General features: G+C 39.7%; 2 protein-coding genes across 2 annotated transcripts in view; one reads left to right on the top strand and one right to left on the bottom strand.

The window, feature by feature from the left end:
- Nucleotides 1-16,236, bottom strand: part of DTWD2 (DTW motif tRNA-uridine aminocarboxypropyltransferase 2) — an 84,465-nt gene extending 68,229 nt beyond the window's left edge. The window contains exon 1 of the mRNA XM_026673552.2: nt 15,845-16,236. Within this exon, the coding sequence (XP_026529337.1) occupies nt 15,845-16,014 (170 nt within the window). The 5' untranslated portion in view covers nt 16,015-16,236. The remainder of the gene's footprint in view (nt 1-15,844) is intronic.
- Nucleotides 16,237-18,856: 2,620 nt separating this feature from the next.
- DMXL1 (Dmx like 1) overlaps nt 18,857-20,772 on the top strand; it is an 83,633-nt gene continuing 81,717 nt past the window's right edge. The window contains exon 1 of the mRNA XM_026673533.2: nt 18,857-19,186. Within this exon, the coding sequence (XP_026529318.1) occupies nt 19,100-19,186 (87 nt within the window). The 5' untranslated portion in view covers nt 18,857-19,099. The remainder of the gene's footprint in view (nt 19,187-20,772) is intronic.

Genomic DNA, 20,772 nt, shown 5'->3' with positions numbered 1-20,772 from the left:
CTCTAGGGGGTCGCTGAGGGAGGAGGAAGAGGCCAGGTCCACTATGGGCTCATCAACCTCCGGAGTGCGCAATAGGTTGGAAAGCTCTGGGTCTGAGTTGAAGAATCTTTTATCATGAGCCGAGGGGGCAGGAGGGGCCGCCGAGGAGGCAAGTTGTTTGGACACCAGGTCAAGGAAGATGGGAGGGGTTGGTATGACCTCGGCTTCCACGACAGGCTGTTGGAAAATGGAATCCTCTGGACCTTCCAGGGTAGGAGGAGGGGGTTCAGAGGGGGTCTGAGTCTTTAGGCCCGAAATGTTTCTGGCCTTGAACAGGAGGGACCTGAATAGTTGGGGCTTAAAAAGTCCCACAAAGGCGGGTTGGTTGGGAGCGAGACCCTCATCCTCTGACATATCTGCCTCTGATGGTTCTAAGTCGTAAGGGGGTTTGTTATATTGTAGGAACCCCAAATCAAAGTCCTCCTCCTCCTCCTCACTGTAAGGATCTAGTTCCCCTACCGCCTCCTCCTCCTCCTCCCTTACTGAGGGGGAACCTTCCCCCTGATGGGGTACCTGATCCTGTGGCAGTTCCGGTCCGAGTGGGAGCGATCTTACTGAATGAGACTCGGATTCGGTGGCCAGCGGTGGTAGACCAGGCCTGCCCACCTGTTGGAGCCCTTCCGCAATCCCTTGGCGGATAGCCTGCTCCATCCAGGATCTCAGTTGCTCCGGAGCCACCTGGATGAGAGGTTCTTCCTGGCGTAGGCCGGCAGCCGTGGGCGTGAAGGTGGCCTCTGGAGTTCGTCTGGCCGATGTTCCAGGAGTCTGGTGACCCTGAGAGGGCGAGCTGCGCCTGGATAGGGAGGAATGAACTACAGGAGGAGGGGGTTGAGAAGAGGTAGAAGGAAGTAGTATGGGAGGCACTGAGCCTGCCTGCCTGGTGCGTTTATCGATCTCTTTTTCCAGCGCCTTATGGCGTCTTAAGGCGTCCCTCTGGGAAGCTTTAGAGGGCTCCTTAGGCTGCCTGCGCAGATAGTGGGTCTTTGATTTGGCCTTCAAGGAAGAGCCTGTGGAAGGATTGCCTTCTGCCATTTTTTTGTTAATTGAGTGAGAAAAAAGGACCAATAAGTGGCGGTTGGCGTGCCTAGGGGTCGACCTACAAGGCCGGGTGCCCTTGAAAATCTTAAGCGCCCCCCCTTATCTATATGTATCTCCATTTATTTATATAAGTATCTGATATATATATGAGATCTTCCTCTGTCTTTTAATTTCCTCTAGTCTTATTTTTGATATAAATGATTTATTTAGAAAAAGTCTCTGCCCAAAGGTGAGTAGAGGAAGAAGAGGAAGCTGGTCCAGACAACCAGGGAACGCCACGGGCCCTAAAGCAAAATCTGGGCCTAACCAGACTACCTTCCCAGGCAGAACTGGGCGGGAGTGGTGTGAGTCAAGCTGCACCCGCTAAGGCAGCCAACAAAGGGAGGCAGAGAAACTGGCCTCCAACGAAGAACCAGGCAAATTGACAATTAGGCGAAATCTGAGCAGGCCAGCTGGTCCTGCTGCCTGATTCCGAGCGCGCTGCAGCGATCAGAAAGATAAGAGGAATTCAAAATGGCGCCCGGCCACGAGGCGGCGCTTAAAATGGCATCCGCCTATTAAGTGGGCTTAAGGGCTCCAGCAGCGGCAAGAAAAAAGCTTTCCTGGGCCAAGTAAAGGTCCCCAGGGGAAAGGCAATCAAGGAGAGTCAGCAACCTTCGAACAGAGAAGAAAAACGGTGTTCGAAAGTGGGGGGAAACGGAGCGAAACGATGCGAGCGATAGAAAAAAACCGGCAGAAGGCAATGAGTAAAGGATGGGGGGGCAAGCCTGGAAACTGGCTAGCCTTCCCCCCTGGGGCTAAAGGCTCCCAGGGGAATTTAGGATCCCAGAAAACTACTGCGGAGGGCTAAGGAGTTGAAATAAAATTAAGTACAACCTGAGAGGAGAAAACAATCCAAATACTGCAGTCTTGAAACGGCCAAGAGATATGAAAAAACACTGCCTACTCTGCGGAGTCTGAGCATAAACTGGGGGGAACGCTCCAATGGAGTCACGTGACGGAAGGAGGAGCGTTCCTCAAGAATTTGCTCAGCCTACAAAAGCAGAAGACTGAAGCACCACCCACTCTCTGGATGCTCCGAGCAGCTCTAAGGAGAACTGCCAGGCTGTGATTGGGAGCTGTGAAGTATAAGGTATAAGGAGAAGTGGTCCAGAAATCCCAGTGTGTCTACTACTCATACCAGCTCAAGCTTGACTCAGCCTTTCATCTTTCTAAAGTTGGTAAAGTGAGGACCCAGATTGTTGGGTCTATATGTTGACTCTGTAAACCGCTTCAAGAAGACTGTAAAGAAAGCACTGTGAATCAGCATATAAGTCTAAGTTATTGCTATTACTAGTCAATAGTAATGTTGATTGTTATCTCACTTGAGGTACATTCCATTTATTTCTATTAAATAATTTCAGGATTTTTAAGAATTTCAACACAAACATATGGTTGCAATGATGCTAATCACAGCATAGTGACCAATTACTAATTGCATTAATTATCCAGCAGGCAGTTGATCTTTTGTTGTTTCCTTACTCTCAGGTAAATATGTAGCTCTCAATTTAAATAAGAACCACTATGAGAAGGGAAGAATGAAGTCAGCAATTCATTTTCTATTTTCACCTATAGTAGAAACAACACGGAATCTGAAATTAGACCTTTCAGACCTCAAGCCTTCTTTCACATCTCACATCTTCTTTTAGAACTCAATCTAAAGATATAATGAGGGAGGGTTAATAGAAGTTCCATAATATCTCTTCCTGCATACAAGAAGAAAACATTTAAAAATATATTATTTTGATATAAATGTAAAATGATGAGAAAATAGTGATTATTGCATACCAGTCTATATTTAGACTTTATGACTTATCAGAATAATCTAAAATAATAATGGATCTGTAAGTTGATGAAAAACCTTTCTGTAATTTATTTCTGCATTTATTATTTCAAAGTGCAAATCTGAGAACAAATTACTATGTTCAAATTTAATTAAATAATATACTTATTTTATATATTTTTTCAAGGACCAGTTTGGTAAGTCACTGGTAAGACACCAGGCTAGAAACTACAAAACAGTTTGTTCTAGTCCTGCCAACTGGGTGTCCTTGGGCCAGGCATTCTTTCTCAGTCCTAGAAAAGAAGCAATGGTAAACTACTTCTGAAATCTTGTCAAGAAAACTGCAGGGACTTGTCCAGGCAGTTGCCAGGAATCAGGACTGACTCAATTTTAGAGAGCCAGTTTAGTCTAGTGGTTAAGGCTCCTGGCCAGAAACCAGGAGACACTGCACTCCAGTCCCGGTTTAGGCATGAAAGCCAGCTGGTTGACTCTGGGCCAGTCATTCTTCCTCAGCCCAACCATGTCAGAATGCAGCAATAACTGGTTGGCCAATTCCTGTCACAACCAATGGATCAACACTCAGATCCATTGAGGACTCTGAACTTGCAGGAAAACACTAAGAAGAATATATATAAATATTCATAAATGTATATTATTTAAGTGCACTTATATATTTTTTCAATAACTGAAAAGCTGGCATTTATTATATTGCATATATTGAAAAGCAAAATGTTAATGGTTCATTTTTCTAAACTAGGTCATCCTTCAAATTAAAATTTTCTATTGTTAATATGGATTCTGACATTATTCTACAATATCAGCCTATACTGAAATACACCCCTTTTCTCAATTGCACATAAGATACATGCCTTGAGACAAGATTGTAGTTAAGATAATTAGAGAAGACAAAGTTGATCTGAAGGGTAGTAACATTAATTAAGAAGATGTGTCAGTAATGTGGTCAAAGGCTTTTGTTTTTATCAGCCAACATATTTGGTTTTCCATTAATTTTGTAAATGTCAAAAGAGGCAGCTACTCTTTGAGGCATAGTGTGAATTGTCCTGAAAAGATCACAACACATCATGTAATAACTAACGTCTGATAATGTCTTCAAAGTAGGACGACACGCTATTTCACTAAAAATTAGGTGTAAAATGCTAGCGAAGATGCCCACATCACAATGAAGCTACTACAAATAATGGCATGAGTGCTAAGTTCTTCATAAAGCTAACTGAGGTAACAGAAGGTAACAAGAAATGTTCTAGTTTTTTAATAATGAAACAAACCTTCATAAATTGGCTAATTACTTAGAATGCTGAAAAATCCATGGATATCTAAAACCTACTTTTATTAACATTTATTTGCCAAGCTTCTTCTCAATATTTCCTTCAAGTTGCATTACAAAGTTGCAATTTTAAACACAGTATCAAGGAAACAGTTCCAGTGAAGAAAGGGGAACTTATTCCTGAATAAAATGTACATAGGATTGTAGTATATGAAATAGGCCTAGGATAGGACAGTGACATCACTGGAATAGGTAAGAACTTTATGTCATACTTAAGTAGTATATAATAACTTGTACTGCCACTCACACTACTAAAAATAAAAGAACTACACCCTGAGATTCAGTGAAAGCAAAACTATTTGTCCAATCATAACCCGAACTATGGACTGAAAATGTAAAATTTAAAAAACCTTCTAAACAACATACACTTTCTCTAGTATGCAAACTTCTTTATATATATACCATACTGTTCATCTTAATGTTAGACATTTTCCTTGCATATAATATTAATAATCACATATGTAAAGAAAGGATAGAAAAATCAAAACTGAAAATATGTGTGTTAAATTTTGTTGAACTGCCAGCATGTCTACGTTTTTCGGCCTTGAGTTTGGCCTGGGACGTCTTTTTGGGAGCCAGTGCCTTTGCTGTAATTTTAGCTGCCACTTCCCTTTGGGTGGATTGAGTGCGCTGTCTGTGTCTCTTTCTTCTGGGTAGTTGGAGGCTTTGGGCTTCTGGGCCAGAAAGTTCTGCCTGGGTCCTGTCTAGGTCCATGGTGAAAAACAGGTCAAGCACAAGAGATGCTAGAAGCAACCCTCAATATGTGCTGCCTATTAGAGGGGCTTTGCTTCTGAAATATGAAGGATGGCTTCTCTAGGTCTGATGGTTAGATCGTGAGGCCACCTAAAATGGCCATTTGCCACGTGGGATAGGGAATTGCTGTCCCAAGATGGCCGGTCGCACCTGCTGTGGTGTCTGATTAATATAGCCTCTCCATAGGCTGCTGTAGGTCCCAAGCGGCTGAAAGATTGCTGCCCCCTGTAGTTGAAAAAGCCTCTCTTTAGGCTGCTGTGAGCCCTGAGCGGCAGTTGTGGCTAAAAAAAAGGTCAGCCTGAGTCAGGCGATCAGCTGGCTGGCGTTTTATCTCTGACCCGATCTTTACTATCGTGGCCAGCTGAATCCATCGTGGAGAGGCCGTGGGGAAGGCTGGATGACACCTTGCTACTTACAGCCCTCCCAGCGATATTTTTGCCTCTCCCTTGCTGGCAACGTCCAATCCTCGGCGTTACAGAAGGCACCGCTGCACGGAGCCCCGGGAGCAGTGCCTGAAGCTCGATTGGCTTCCTACTGTTGTTTTAAATTTAGGAGTAAATGCGATTAACACACTGCTTTCAGAGACACTAGCTTACAGACGCAAGAAGCTGAGTCAATGCTGGGGTCACTCTCACAGGCTGTCCTTTTATACTAGACAGACTCAGCTTAATGACATCATCAAGAGGAGTCGAATCCATCCTGGGCTCTCGCAGCAGCATCGAGGAGAATGTGTGTGTTAAGGTTAGAAAACCTGACAGGCAGAGTTCATTGGAATTAGTGACACGCCTCAAATGCATTCATATTTTATGCTAAGCCATGCTAGTTTGCTCAATTAATGGTATAAACTTCTGTGCAAGCTACTGTGGTTTGTCAATTATCATCACTGGATTAATATATTGAATGAATCCATCAAATTGTATTTTCTTCATTAACTCATAATCGAACAAATCATTAACACAATAGGTAAACTAAGTCCTTGGATCACATGGAAATTATTAAAAAATCAACATATCTGTCCCATTCTGTAACTCGTTATGAAATTATGAAATGAAAAATGCAGTCCTTTCAATTAATGGAAAATTTCCTAATAATTTGAGTATCTAAAACACATACTGCCAAAATACTAATTTCTTTTTTCTTGTACTTTCTACTCCTTTCTATTCTCTTTTCTTTAAATTTTGTTTTAGATTCTAATCTTATAAACAACAACACATACACACACACAAACACACACACACACACACACTTTTGATCAGATCTAATGCTGTTTTCTCCACCAAGGTCAAATGATAAGACAGTGCTAATAAAAGAGTATCTCTGAGTGACATAAAAAAGAATAGCTTGTTTGTGCCCTCCAAGGACTGATCAAATAAAAGATCTGCTAAAGAAGTTACAAACCTTCTGCTTTAAAACAATTTGTCTAAAAGCATAGACTTTTGTTCATAAAGATGATGACTGCAACTTAATTGCTGCCATACTCCCACGATAAGCTAATACATGTTGTATGTAGCTACTGAGTGAATTTAGTGGTTCTTTCAGCTATTCATTTTGATTATCCACTTCAATCTGTTTTCATAGAACTTTCAGTGAAAATACATGACTTTGTAGTTTACAATCTAGCTCCTCCTGTCCCTGGTTGTAATGTCCTTTCAGAGGTAGTGACATCTCCACAGATAATTGCCTAACCTGCTTGACTGATATTCTCTGTGTTTACAGAACATCTCCTTTATCTTGTGGAATGCTGCTAGAAGATTGACTCATCATATACAATTTTTATTGTATCAAGCATTTTTGAAGCGGGGGACGACGACTGAATATTGTAGTTTGAACAAGTCTGAATAATGCTTTCCCTGGAAGATGTGAGCAGCACAATACTCTAGGACTGTTGATTTCTACTGAATTTCAAGAAGAGATTATTAATATGCTCTTTCATGCTCTTTGAGTATTGGTAGAATTTTGACGCTACTGATTTATTTATATCTATCCCCACAATGCCTGATTTTACAGATTAAAGAATTAATGGTGTGAATTTAAGTTATATATTGCCAGCTAGATATAATTATATTTATTTGCATATGGAATTATAAGGATGATACAGTTCTACAGAGGAATTATTGAGTGTATGTCTGGTTTGGTTCTGCAACCCAACAGGACAGACACAGACTTCAGAGAATAATTAGGACTGCAGAAAAAACAATTACTACCCACCTGCCTTCAATTGAGGACCTGTATACTACACGAGTCAAAAAGAGGGCTGTGAAAATATTTACAGACCCCTCACATTACAAAGAGTGCATTACTATTACTGTTAATCTTCTCACCATTCCTTATCCCCCATTCCCTCCCACTTGACTGTTTCCTAGTATGATTTCATTGTTGACTGTACCCTATGACTATCATTAAGTGTTGTACGTTATGATTCTTGATTCTTAATGAATGTACCTTTTCTTTATGTATACTGAGAGTATTTACACCAAGACAAATTATTTGTGGGTCCAATCACACTTGGCCAATAAAGTATTCTATTCTATTCTATGATTTAAATTCAAGAATGGAGATGTGTCCAGATAGTAAGGACACTGCAATATGGTAATGTAATATATGTATAGTAATATATAGCAATGTATTCCTTTAGATACTGGCCAGTTACCATCTGACAATGCTGTCAAATTGGCAATTTTCTAAATGATGCTGTGGTATGGATCTAAATGCTTGATCTTCCACTATATATTGATTCCTTATATACTGGTTAGCAATCAATCAGTAGTCTTTATTATGTAACTGACAGAATTTTATTCAGTTTCATGACAAAAATTACAAGGCACAAGGTAAACATTTATTTAAGTACTAAAATAAATTCTACAAATTAAAAAAAACCTTAATACTATAGCTGCAGGTAATAAAATCCTTATACAAATATATTTACTTATAATTAAATATACTGAAATATTTAAAATCTAAATTAATCAATTGTTTAAGTCAGGGGTGGGCAAACTACGCCCGCTGGCCACATCCGGCCCGTTGGTCTGTCCAATGCGGCCCGCCCTGAAAAAAAAATAGCTGGGCGTGGCGTATTGCCCTGTGCCGCGTGGCCCCCAAAGCTGCAAAACAGTGCGGAGCGATCTAGGGGTAGGAAAGAAAAGAAATTTGCAAAGGCCTCGGCTGGGAGTTCGAAATCACCTTCGAGTGCGACCTCTCCGAAGGTGAGTCCCCGCCGATCCCCTTTTTTTCCGGGGCTTCAGGCTTAAACTTTGCAAAGGCAAAGCTTGCAGGCTGGAGCGTCTTCCCGCCGAGGAACGGAAGGGTTCCGCCGGCGGGCGGGCGGGCTGGTTAAACTTTCCTCAGGCGGCACTTTAAAAGCCTGCTCCCAGCACCCGAGCAGCTTCCCAGCAACTTTCGGCTTCCTTTAACTCGCGGGCGCTCGCGCTGGCCCGAGCCGTGCGGCAGAGGGGAAGCCCGGCGGGCGGGCAGGCTGCTTGGAGGAGGTGACCCGGCGGTGCTCCGGCAGCAGCAACAGGCAGTTTCGCCCGGGCTCCACTCAGGTGTCCGGCTGGGGCTGTCAGGCAAAACCAGGAGCCACTGAGCCTGAGCCTCCGGTGCCGCTGCTCCCGTTGCAAAGCACCGCCGCGGCTCTTCCTTTTGCCTTTCCCTTCCCGAGGCAACGCGGGACTGGAGCGCTGAGCCGCGCCGGCGGTAGCAACTCCTGACTCAGGGGCCTCCGAGGGAGGGGAAGGAGGAGAAGAGGGGGGCGATTCCCAAAAAATCTTGTGCTGACCCGGCCCGTCTGTCAAATTTTAAAAGTCAATGCGGCCCCCGAGCCGAAAAGTTTGCCCACCCCTGGTTTAAGTCATTAAAATACTAAGATAGTAAAACACTAAGCAACTAAAACAAAACTTCTGAAACATATAAACACTAAAATATCACAATCAATCTAATGCTACAATCACAGATTGAAGATTAAAATTTCATGTGATTAAAAAAAAATCTTCAACTTTATTGATTTTTTTTCTACCTAAATTTTCACCTCCCCTTTTGCATCAATAAAGTATCGGCCAGGCTTCCTAATATTATTCCCATATTTGCCATAAAATTTTAGAATAGTTTATGTAAACATCTGAAACCTATGATTTTTTTTTTACATTAGGGAAACTATAATGAATTTCAGGTATCAGTACAAAAGAGGCAGGTACAAAAATTATGGGCAAGTATTATTAATATATTGTACTCATGGGCAGAGTCTTTCAAGGAGTGGATTACATATCTTGTTCTTAAGAACTGCTACAGGACGGATGTAAAATGGTCAGTTAACTTACTCTTTCAAAGCATGACAGCATCCATATTTGCTTCAAAGTGTTATGATTAGTTATGAAGTTGACTTAAAAACAGTTGTAATAATGCAGTGTTCACTGAATGGCTATCATCCAAGTTAAGCTATATTGTGATGGTTCCAAATATTTTCAAATTCCATATAATAGGCTAATAGTATTAATATTATTAACATAGTTAACCCATATGCTTCATTGCTGAGCTTTATTCTGATATAAACTATTTTTAACTTTTTCAATTTCTCAAAGACTATCCATAGGAGAGTTACTTTACTATTATTATAACAATTTCAATAAGAGGCTATAGAAATCTATTATCAGAAGTAATGACATAGGAGAGGGAGGGAGGGAGGGAGAGAGAGAGACTAATATTTGGAATAGACTCTCCTGCTCGAGTAGGGGGTTGGGCTAGATGACCTCCAAGGTCCTTTCCAACTCTGTTATTTTATGAGTTCTATGAGAGAGAGAGAGAGAGAGAGAGAGAGAGAGAGAGAGAGAGAGAGATCCAGATAACTCTTCAAATGCCATTCACCTGTTGACAGATATAGGGAAGGGGCAGGGTGGGTATCAATCCCTCCTGAAGGACACAAAGAAGGCTACTGACCAAAACATATTAGACAGTTTCTTCAGTAAAGTGAAGGGAAACAGCCAGGTTTGAATTAATCCAATCAGGTCAGCTTACCTCAGGCACATCTTTAATGGCTTGCTATTTTAAACTCATGTCAGTCATAACCATCAGTACCAACATAATTTATTAAATTTAACTTTTGAGATTGTTAGAGAGAGAAAAGAAAAGTATTTGAAATAACTTATTAATAATTCATAAAGTAAATCTGCCTTGGCTTTGATTAAGGACAAATTAATGCCCTGTATGTTAAGAGACATATTTTGAACCAAGCTTACACAGCATGATGCCCTTATCTGATACTGCATCTTTCAGAATTCCCTGCTAGATTATGATAGAAATTATCAAGTTTGAAAGATGTAGGTTAGCCCTCAAGGTTTATTTCTCATAGAATAAAGGTCTTTTTCTATCAGTTTTAGCTTACCCACTGTAGAATTATAGACATCTATATTTGATAAACATTATGGCTATGCAGTGTTCTGATTCAAATGCAAAAATGTTTTAGAGTACATAGGCAGGGGTATAAATCTAAAACTAGTTAGCAACTCCTTAAAGAAACACTTTCTTTCTTAGAGATTGAAAAACTAAGGAGAAGATGCATTTTGTTTTAGGAGTTGCTGACAACTATTATATTCATGCCACCTGCACTCTTTTATCTTTGGACACAAATCACTACATTGTTCAATCAGTGTACATTAGATCTTGGTTACTACGAAGAGCTTTTTCAACATAATATTTTTGTAATTCCTTCCTTGATATATCATATTGTCCTCCTGGTGAATAATTTCCATATTTGTTTAGTTACATTATCCTACTTATGCACATATTTCCATGCCTGATATCAATTCCATAAATAATCCATATGCTTAAAACCAAAGTGCATATTACCTGAAAAGTTTACCCAGCCGAATTGGATTCCGCAACTTAATATTCTTATTAATTGCTGAGCCCTGGGCTTATATATTATTTAAAACTTCCTGCCAATCCTCCACAAAGTTCCAAGTGCTTCATAATAGTTATATGTGTGTGTGTGTGTGTGTGTGTGTGTGTGTGTATGTATGTATGTATGTTATTCAGCTTTGTTCGGGTATTTTCCCACGTCATTATAATTGTGCTTTTAAAGTTGTAGCAACGTTTTGGCAGAATCTCATCTGCCATCATCAGGCTTCTGTATTGTGTTCATCTGTATATATTCATATATATTCATATATATTCATATATATTCATTCATATATATATATGAATATACATGTGAGTATACATGTGAGTACCCGCGAAAACTTAAGAAAACAAATATATATATATATATATATATATATATATATATATATATATATATATATATATATATATATATATATATGAATGTCAAGAATAAAACAGCAGGAAGAGAAACAGCAACATGTAACATCTTTTAACGGGAAGGAGTTCCCTTGAAAGGAATTCTAGTTTTTGGCTCAGTTTCCAGAAATTCTGTCTAGTCCCATCAAAAAGTATATCAGAGGTTATAATTATATATGGGAAAGTCTCTGGTAATTTCAATATATGGGTAGCTTTGTATGAGAAAAAGGAATCTCTAAAATATTGCAATCTTTAATAATTCAAAGCTTTAAAATTCTTTACAGTGCTCTAAATTATGCAGTAAAATGAATGGCTGTTCAGTTGTTTCAGTATACTATGTTTCCTAAATGCAGGCTGTGAACAAATACAAAACTGTGGTTTCCAAATACTGAATGATTTAAAGGTTGTTAGTCTTCTGTTGATAAAATGTACCTAATACAATGGATACAATTCAAAGACATGATTATGATATATAAAACCTTACATGATTTAGGACTAAGTGATTTGAAATATTATTGTCCCCAGTAAGAGTTTGCCCTATTTTACTGAGATTATACTTTTATGCTTTCTTCAGTTGAGTATTATTGTAGTTGCAATTACTGTACTATAACCTAGTTTCAGTAACACTTTTTAAAAAATTAAACATATATCCTATAAAAAAACAGCAATTCAACTAAGGAATAAAAATGGGGCCAGAAACAAGCTGAAATGACCAATATGTGCAAAGAAACTCAGACATTTGCAAAAATATAAAGCAGAGATGGAATGCTGAGCATTGAGGTAAGGGAACATCAATTCCTGGCTGGGTGGCATCTTGAATGCCAGTACTACAGCATTTTAAAATGAAACATGGTTGCCTTGTGCACTTCCTAAAGAAGGTGAATAACTGCCTCTTTCCTCCATTTTTAATGATAACCTTATTTTCAGAAACAGACTTACAGATCCTTAACAAACAAGTGTTGACAAGCACATTTTCCCAGGCTTTCTGTAAGTACCTTAGAGACAAGTGCTATTTTGATTTGATATGCACTTGCATTCATTAGTTTGCACCACATGCAAATTTTAATTTGTTTAGAGTACTGAAAAGGGTATATTAAAATATCTCTCAGTATTTAAATGAATTTAGCAAACACCCTTGAATTATGATATTCCAAACATTCACTTACTAATTTTAGTAATCTGTACAATATACACAAAAGAAAAAAAAGTTACAATAATACAAAATTTTGTTAATGTATGGAACTGTTCACTAGATGGCAGTACAGGATCATCAAGACATATCACATACCATAGCTATTTCATGTCTTTCAGTATAATATTGACTCCAGTTAAATGCACCCTTGTCTTATCTGAAAATGTAACCAGCAAAAGGACTTTTGTCAAGCTAAGTAAGATTATCACATTTGTTCCAAATAAGAACCGAACTGTTGTTACAATATTAGAAGTTATTTGAATCTGTGCAATTAACATTATAAAATATACAAGTGCAATCTCTTTTAGCACCAGAGACAAATATAGTGTAGATTACAAGTAGTCCTCGACTTACAAGAGTTCATTTAGTGACTGTTTGAAGTTACAACAGCATTGAAAAAATCTTAGGACCATTGTTCACACTTACAACCGTTGTAGAATCCCTGTGTTCACGTGATCAAAATTCAGATGCTTGGCAACTGAAGTGTCCCGGAATCATGTGAACCCCTTTTGCGACCTTCTGACAAGCAGTCAGTGGGGAAACAAGATTCACTTAAAAACTGTGTTACTAATTTAAGAACTGCAGTGATTCACTTAACAAATGTGACAAGAAAAGTCGTAATATGGGGCAAAACTCACTTAACGAATTTGTCACTTAGCAACATAAATTTTGGGCTCAGTGATGGTTGTATATTGAGAACTACCTGTATAATAAAACAAGTGGAGAGAAATAATTCCATAATGCATGCTTTTTCCACTTTGATTAAACTAAAGTGAAGTGTGAAGTTTATGTGTAAAGTGTCACATTTGATGATTCCACATATATGTATCATTTTGCACATATTCATACTCAGAAGTCATGTAATCTACCAGTCCAGTTTCCTTTAAGCAGAGAGGTGAAACTCACGTCATCACGGCGGTGTCACATGACATATCGGGACTTTTTGCCCCCTTTGCTAAACCAGGCGGGGTGGGGCCATCATGTGACTAATCTGGCCCATGGGCCACGAGTTTGACACCCCTACTTTAAGAGCACATAAACACTGTTACATATTGTAAATGCCCTTCTGTTCATAGTTTTTTACATGACTTCATATACTATCTCATGTGCCACAACTCATCTATCTACCTATCACTAACATTATGATTCCTGTAACCTTTAACTGAGTGAAACAGTGCAGTATATGGCACGAAGTTTTCAATGGATGTTACCTCAAATGACCCAACTCACAGAATGTGTCCAAAATCCAGAATCCATGACTTGAATTGAAATTTTGCAGAATTTATAAAACAATTTATAATATAAAATTATCATAAAGCATTTTATGAAATACAAAATGTCATAAAAAAGTTTGCTCTGATGTTTGTCTATGCTATACAGTTCAACATGAGCTGTTTTTCAAGGCAGATATATCTCTGAATGTATCCAAACTTTTCCAGTGAAAGCAATACATTAGAAATTCTGTCATTTTTGAGAAAGCTGATAAGGAAATACCTCTGAAAAGATGTAAAGCTCGAGTGCTTGGACCTCACAAAATAACATCTGATAAGTCCTGAACAGGACAAAACCAGTCCCAAAATGCCAGACTTTGGGACACCAATGTATCTGAAGTCATGTTAATTTAAATGTGACTAAATTAATTCAGTTGCCTGAATATACATAACATGTTGAGCCATAAATGAGCCAAAGCGGTTAACATTTAAATTATATTGCTATAGTAACCCTATGCATATTTCTAGATAGTTATGATACCTTAACTTGAGATATGCATGTTTATCTTCATGAAACAAAAGTTCTTTCTTCAAAAACAAATGGCTTGATTAAATCTTTAATCAAACATATGAATTGTAAAAAATTTTACAAGGTATTTCCTTCATGGAAACTTATTTTTATGCAAATTGGATTCTATAAAATTCCTACTTGAATTATTCATTCTACAATGAACATTTATGTGGTAATACCAAAAAAGCAGCTGGAAATATCTGTGTCTTTATTCTCAATCTCCAGGTAGGCTATAAAGAAGACTGGGCTTTTTAGACCCATTTCCCAACAGTGTGTCAGCCTGAGAAAGTTTGACTGCACAAATAAACAAGTAAGTGAATAGCTGAAGTAGCATCTTCTTGTTACATGTAACTACTGCTCACATTCTCATAATCTCACCTTCCCATCTAGGTACTTTTCAAGAAAGTTAACTATAAAGTCACTCAGTTTCAAACAAATGTAGAGATAGCAGGTTGCAGAAAAGCAAATTTTGCTTTTAAAGCCATGCTTAAAATCACATGGCTTAGGGATGAGAAAATATTTTCACATTATGCTACACCACATGATTTTAAGCATGACTGTGTTTGCCTCCTAAAACAATCGGTGGCTTACAATGCATAATGGATGAGTTTATACTAGACCATATCACATTGCAGTCTACTTAGAATGATGTACAGTATAGCTTTAGGCAATTATTGTGGGGGATAAATTTTTATGAAGTCTAAATAGTGCTACAAATTACTCAATATTCCTTCACACACACACACACACACACAGATGGACTAAATAAGGAAATAAATTATCTGATTTCTCCCTTTCTCAGCAATCAAATGTTTCCACAGATAAAGCTAGCTGTATTTACATGACAAAACGAACAGATGAGGTAACTTATAAAACCTCCTTCAAATTGAGCTTATCCTCTGGTAACTTCACCTACGCATTTCAAATAGTTTGTCGAGAATATTTTTTTTTATTTTTAACATAACAATGTAGCCCACAAATATGGGATTTCTTGGTAGTCTCCCATCCACGCATATACATTACCCGACCCTTCCTTAGATTTTCAATATCAACCAGGTGTCATCTGGCTGACAAACCACAATCTAATCATCTAATTTTAGCCTAAACGGAGCCTTTAGAGTTTAGTGCCTCCTGTAAACTTATTTCGAAAAGCTCTTCCGAAAGGAAGAATCCAAGCAAATAAGAGGCTGACATTCCTTGGTCCGTTCAAACAACGGGAGGTGTCCAACAGTCAAAGTCCTCCTGGGAGGGCGCTAAGACAAGGAGGCTGTATTTTGGAATTACGACCAGAACCCGTGTGATTAAGTACTGTTCGGAGTGGAGTTTGGCCAATATGTTACGTGGAGGACTGTGGTTAGTTTGGCCATGGATACACCTGAAGTGTGAGAACAAAGCCCAGAGAAATAGCCTTGTTTTGCAAAGGAAGTAAAAAAACAAAACAAAAAACAAGCAGAGACCGGGCGGAACAAGTGCATTGCGACCTCTTAGCCAGCAGAGGGCGGGAAAAACCAAAGGGGGGGGGGAAAGAAACTCAGCGACACGTGACCGTTCATGGAACAGGCGGCTTTGCTAGTCCACTCACCCGCAGCGGTCGCATTCGGGTCTTCGCGTGCTAAGCTCCACGGGCAGCTCCCAGAGACCTTCGCAGCACTCCTCGCCTTCCTTAGTTGCATTATCAGGTGTATGACTTGTAAACTGCCGCTGCTCCTCTGCGTTCCCCGCCGCGTCAACCGACCACGGCCCCTTTTCCATGGCTGCCACAAGGAGTAACTCCAGAACTCAACCGCTTTATGTGCAAAACGGGCCAGCTGTAATCCCTGGCGTCTGCAAACAGCTGAGGAAGACTGCCTTGAAACTCTTAAGCAGCCAAAAAGGGCAGCCTGGTTCGCCTCTGTTTCCTGATGTGTCTCTAAGATCACGTGAAGAAAGACCGGCTCTGAAACTGAAGAAGCCCGAAAAGCAAAGCTTGGACACGTGGTTAGAATGTCCGCCTCCCCCTTTCCTGGCATCCACAACAGGTTCAAAAAAGCGGTTTTTCATTGGCCGCAAGAGGGCTCCGTTGGAAAGTCTCCTTCGTTTCGTGTGATGTGGAGCAGTGCGGGTGCGGTTGGGTATTGTTTAGTATCAAGTTTATTTGCCAATACTTCACGTAGTTAGAAGGGTTTAATTCCAGGAAAGCGTGTTTACAGATAAAAGTCTTGTAATCTGTACCAACAGAGCAGCCCCTTTAAAACTGATCTTCCCAATTTACTTTCAAATCTTTGATTCTACTCAGAATGGTTTACTCAAATCAGTTGATTTAATTTAAATAACTATAAGGTGATCATGGAATGTTCAGTTACACAGTATGTGAAACTGCTGAATGGTTTGTGGTGCCTTGTTTTTTTGCAGACATAACATCTAGGACTTACTACTCCCCAAACTCTCAGTCACTGGGTAGGTCCCAACAAGTTTACCGTGTGCCAGGCTTGGAAAAACTATTAACACTTTGTGAATGAAGTTTGAATCTTATGCATGTTTATGGGACAATCAAAATGATTTGCCAAGTAGCATAAGATTAAACTAAAAAAAAAATCACATATAAGCCCTGTTCCTACTGTAGTGAATATTCCATAAATCCTCAAGATTGGTTGTGCAACACCTAAGATGCAGATGCAAAAGTGTATTTTTGATATATGAAGCGTACAGCACCTATATACATCTTAAAGCAGGTATGCTTTTTTAAAGTATCAGTTCCACAACTACAGCATAATTTTGAGAAAAGTTGCATCTATCTGAAGGTATGGCAGGTAGATACCAAAGTCATTCCTCCACATTTTCCAAAGCACTTTTTGTAGAGGAACTCTAAAGCGTTGAACTCAAATTTCTCTTAATATCTAAAATCCACAATTTTGTAGAAGTCCTGAAATCTAACACAATACTGTTCTGGGGATTGAAAAACATAGTTTAATTTTATTTATCCATAAATTCCTTTTTCTGAAGCTCCCTAAATAGAACTGTTCAATATGCACAGTACAACATTTCTAGATTTATATCATTAAATAAAATAAAATAAATTTGGAGTTGCATACCTCACTTAAACAAAGATGTGGTTTCCTTTTTATGTCTTAGTAAGATATGGTGACCCAAACTTTGGCTTTTTAATCCAGGTTTATGACTTATGACTGTTATGAACCAAGCCAACTGGCTATATACATTAAGGTTAAAACCATGGATTACATTGCTGTGTAAACATAGCCTTGTAGTAAATTGTGTAAAAGTGGAGAAAGTTTACTATCTGGAATTGTAACCATAATTGTAATCTTTTAGTTGCTTACTATTTATATGTGAATCCCACCATGAACTATATGTGAATCACATTTAGGATGCACAGATACTTGTAGCTTAAAAGTTCAGACACTATAGATATTCCTTACCACATCTACCTGTTTCATCACTATATAGACCAGCTTTTATCAATTTAATAGTCTCTGAATATATCAAACATCAGCTCATGCAATTATTAAAGTGGTTGGTTAGCTTGAAAAAATGCACAGTCCACACGTATAACATGGTTCTAAATAAAATGAGAAAGTATTTCAATTTTATTTTAGCATTTGAAGTATAATTTATTTTTATCCCACATTTGTTTATAAACTAACTCAAGATGATGAATATATTTAATACTCCTTCCTCATGTTTTCCCCACAACAACCCTGAGATGGGTTGGGTTGAGAGTCCAAAGTCAATACCTAAACAGAAACTTAGAACAGCACTGGGAATCCGACTAGTTCTCACCTACTTAGTTTTTCAGTAATGTTGTAATGTAGAAGACTTTATATCAGGGGTCTCCAACCTTGGCAACTTTATGACTGGTGGACTTCAACTCCCAGAATTCCTCAGCAAGCTTCGTTATACTTCAATTCTATGCCTGCTTATTCTCTTGTAATCCTTTCCTCTGCAATCTCTCCACTCTAGGGAGGAGAAAAAAAACAACCAACAGGCATAGTTGAATGGGGAATTCTGGGAGTTGAAGTCCACAAGTCTTAAAAGTTGCCAAGGTTGGAGACCCCTGCTTTATTTAACCTACTTGCCAGCCCCAACTAACTGAACACCCTATATACCTGCAAAAATAAGCTCCACTGAATTCAGTGGGGCTTATTTCTAAGTAAATACCTATAGGACTGAATATAGGAGGAAGAGAGTCCCATTTGTTCTCACATGTCTTCCTGGGTCCTTTGATCTGAACATTCTAACTTTATCGAAATTTAATAGTTCTCACGCTGCACGGAACTAAACTAGCACTGATATTGTCACATACATTTTATCCGCTTCACACGCCTTAAGGTGACGTTCGTTCATCCTAAAAGTACAAACGTTTCAACGCAGATGCAACATAAAGCTTTCTTGCCACCTTTACCGAGAGCTGTCGTAAAATATCGCCGCAATTCCACCCGTTTTTTAAAAGAGCGCATGCGTGTGTCCAACACCAACCTAGTGCTGTTATGTTAGAGAAAGGGAAAACAAAAAATGATTGTCGGTTGAGGGAGAGACGTCATTGCTTAATTGATCTCGCGATGTTTTCCTGCATGATGCGCATTCTCGGACTGAGGCCGCCGGAGGAAGGCGTCTTGAGGCGGAAGGGGAGTTCGCGTGCGTGGTTAGCCCGAGAGAAGCTCTTGGTCTGCCCATGGCGGGGAGGTGCCTCTGAGGTGGTCCGCCCCACACTATGTGTGTCCGTCGCCTCCTCCTCCTGAGAGTCTGATCTGCGGCCGAACAGCTCACAGAGCCTCGGCGGTGGGCTCAGGCAGCTGCGTGGCCGGCCGGCCGGCCTGGAGCTGGAAAGGACGGTTCCGCTATGAACCTGCACCAGGTGTTGACGGGGGCTGTCAACCCCGGGGACAACTGCTTCTCCGTGGGGAACAACGACGGCCACCCTTTCACGGTGAGTCTCTGCCTCACTGCAGGGGCCGGTAACGGATTCCTCCTGCGTCCTCGCCTCGGCTCCTGGCAGGGTTTGGCCTCAGCCTTAGCAGGGAGTCGGTTGGCAAGCAGCTGGCGTCAGGATGGCGTTGGCGGAGATGGCAAGGACGGTTCAGCAGGTGCCTTATTAACCTGCGCGCGACCTGTCCGTGAGTCGTCGTTGTCGCCCATGTTAGTTTTAACAACGGGGGTGGGGGGGGTGGGGGGAACGAATCACCGTCCTTTCTGAGCTAGGAAATGAGGCTAGTTTGGGAAGGCTTTATTAATCCTTTGGTTTCCTCCTTTGGTTTCCTCCTCCGTCTTCCTTTCTCATTGTCAGTATTTTTGTTCCTATTCATCCTGAATTCGCCTTTACCAAAAACATAATCTAAAAGCTGAATAGTATTCCTCCCCCGGCGATTAATTTAAATATATGAAACATGAATATCAGAGTGAAGAGGAGGAGGAAGTACTAGAATTCAAGCTTTCATTTCTAGTTTCCTTATACCCAGAAAGGGGAACGCTTATTTGCTTGGACTTCATTTTCACATGACACCCTTTTGAATTATAAACTAACAACAGACAGTCTTTCAACAAATACTAGCTAGTTTGTGATTCACTAGCTACATTCACACTATGCTTAAGCCCCAAGCCTGGGTTAATGAACAGTAGCTTTTACATAGTATGCTACGTCCAACCCAGTAAATCATATTAGGGCTTAACATATACTGATCCGTTTCATACAGCATGTTAAGCAATGGGTAGGTTTCCCACAGCATTCTCTAAACAATCCAATTCTGTTGTAATCTAGCACTCTGTGTATTGAGTATGATAATAGCTGCATCTTGTGAATACAATTTCTCTCTGGCTGTTGACCCCAATTATTTTATTTAGGTCTGACTGTGTCCAAAGACTGGCTTCTGGTTCTTCATTAAGTTTGTAATTTATATTTATTTATAACTCATTCTAAGGCCCCTGAAACTCCTTGAGATGATTCTAAGTGTTAAACAGAATTAAAAACAAACAATACCAAATATGAAATAGAACAAATGTTCTTTAAAAGCTTTTACAGATGGAACCCACATCTGTCAGTATTGTGAGGTAGTCCAGACAAGAAGCACAACCAAAAGTACTACAGTAGTTCTGCTATATTGTAAGAATACATTAACAGATTGCCACCAATCTGAAAGTAACATTTATCCCCTGTTACTTTTAAGCCCAAGAAACTATGAAAAAATATTTGAGATGTTTGCCAAAGCCATGTTCTTTCTTCTAGCTAAGCCACTTATCTGACCATTGGCCCTGGATATGGGTCTTCCCCTGCCTTCCAGAGTTTTTCCCATGCGCCATTACAAAATTCTACTTTAGCTCAAAGCTTGGAAAAAGGCACAGTTTCAAGATACGTTTAGGGGAAAATGTACATTAAATCTGGGGGATGTTGATTCAAAGGCAGGTGCCATGATGCAACCAACTTCTCCCATCTTCCATAAAATGATATTGCTTCTTGGATGAGACTCAATGCTGAGTCTGATTTTTAGAATGGTCAGAAATAATGGGAGAATAATGTTC

This window comes from Notechis scutatus, chromosome 2, assembly GCF_049901735.1.
Source record: "Notechis scutatus isolate UNSWTSFEM ecotype Mainland chromosome 2, rNotScu1.2, whole genome shotgun sequence".
Classification (NCBI taxonomy): Eukaryota; Metazoa; Chordata; class Lepidosauria; order Squamata; family Elapidae; genus Notechis; species Notechis scutatus.
Note: the sequence above shows the minus strand (reverse complement) of the source record. Positions and strands in the feature narration are given on the sequence as shown.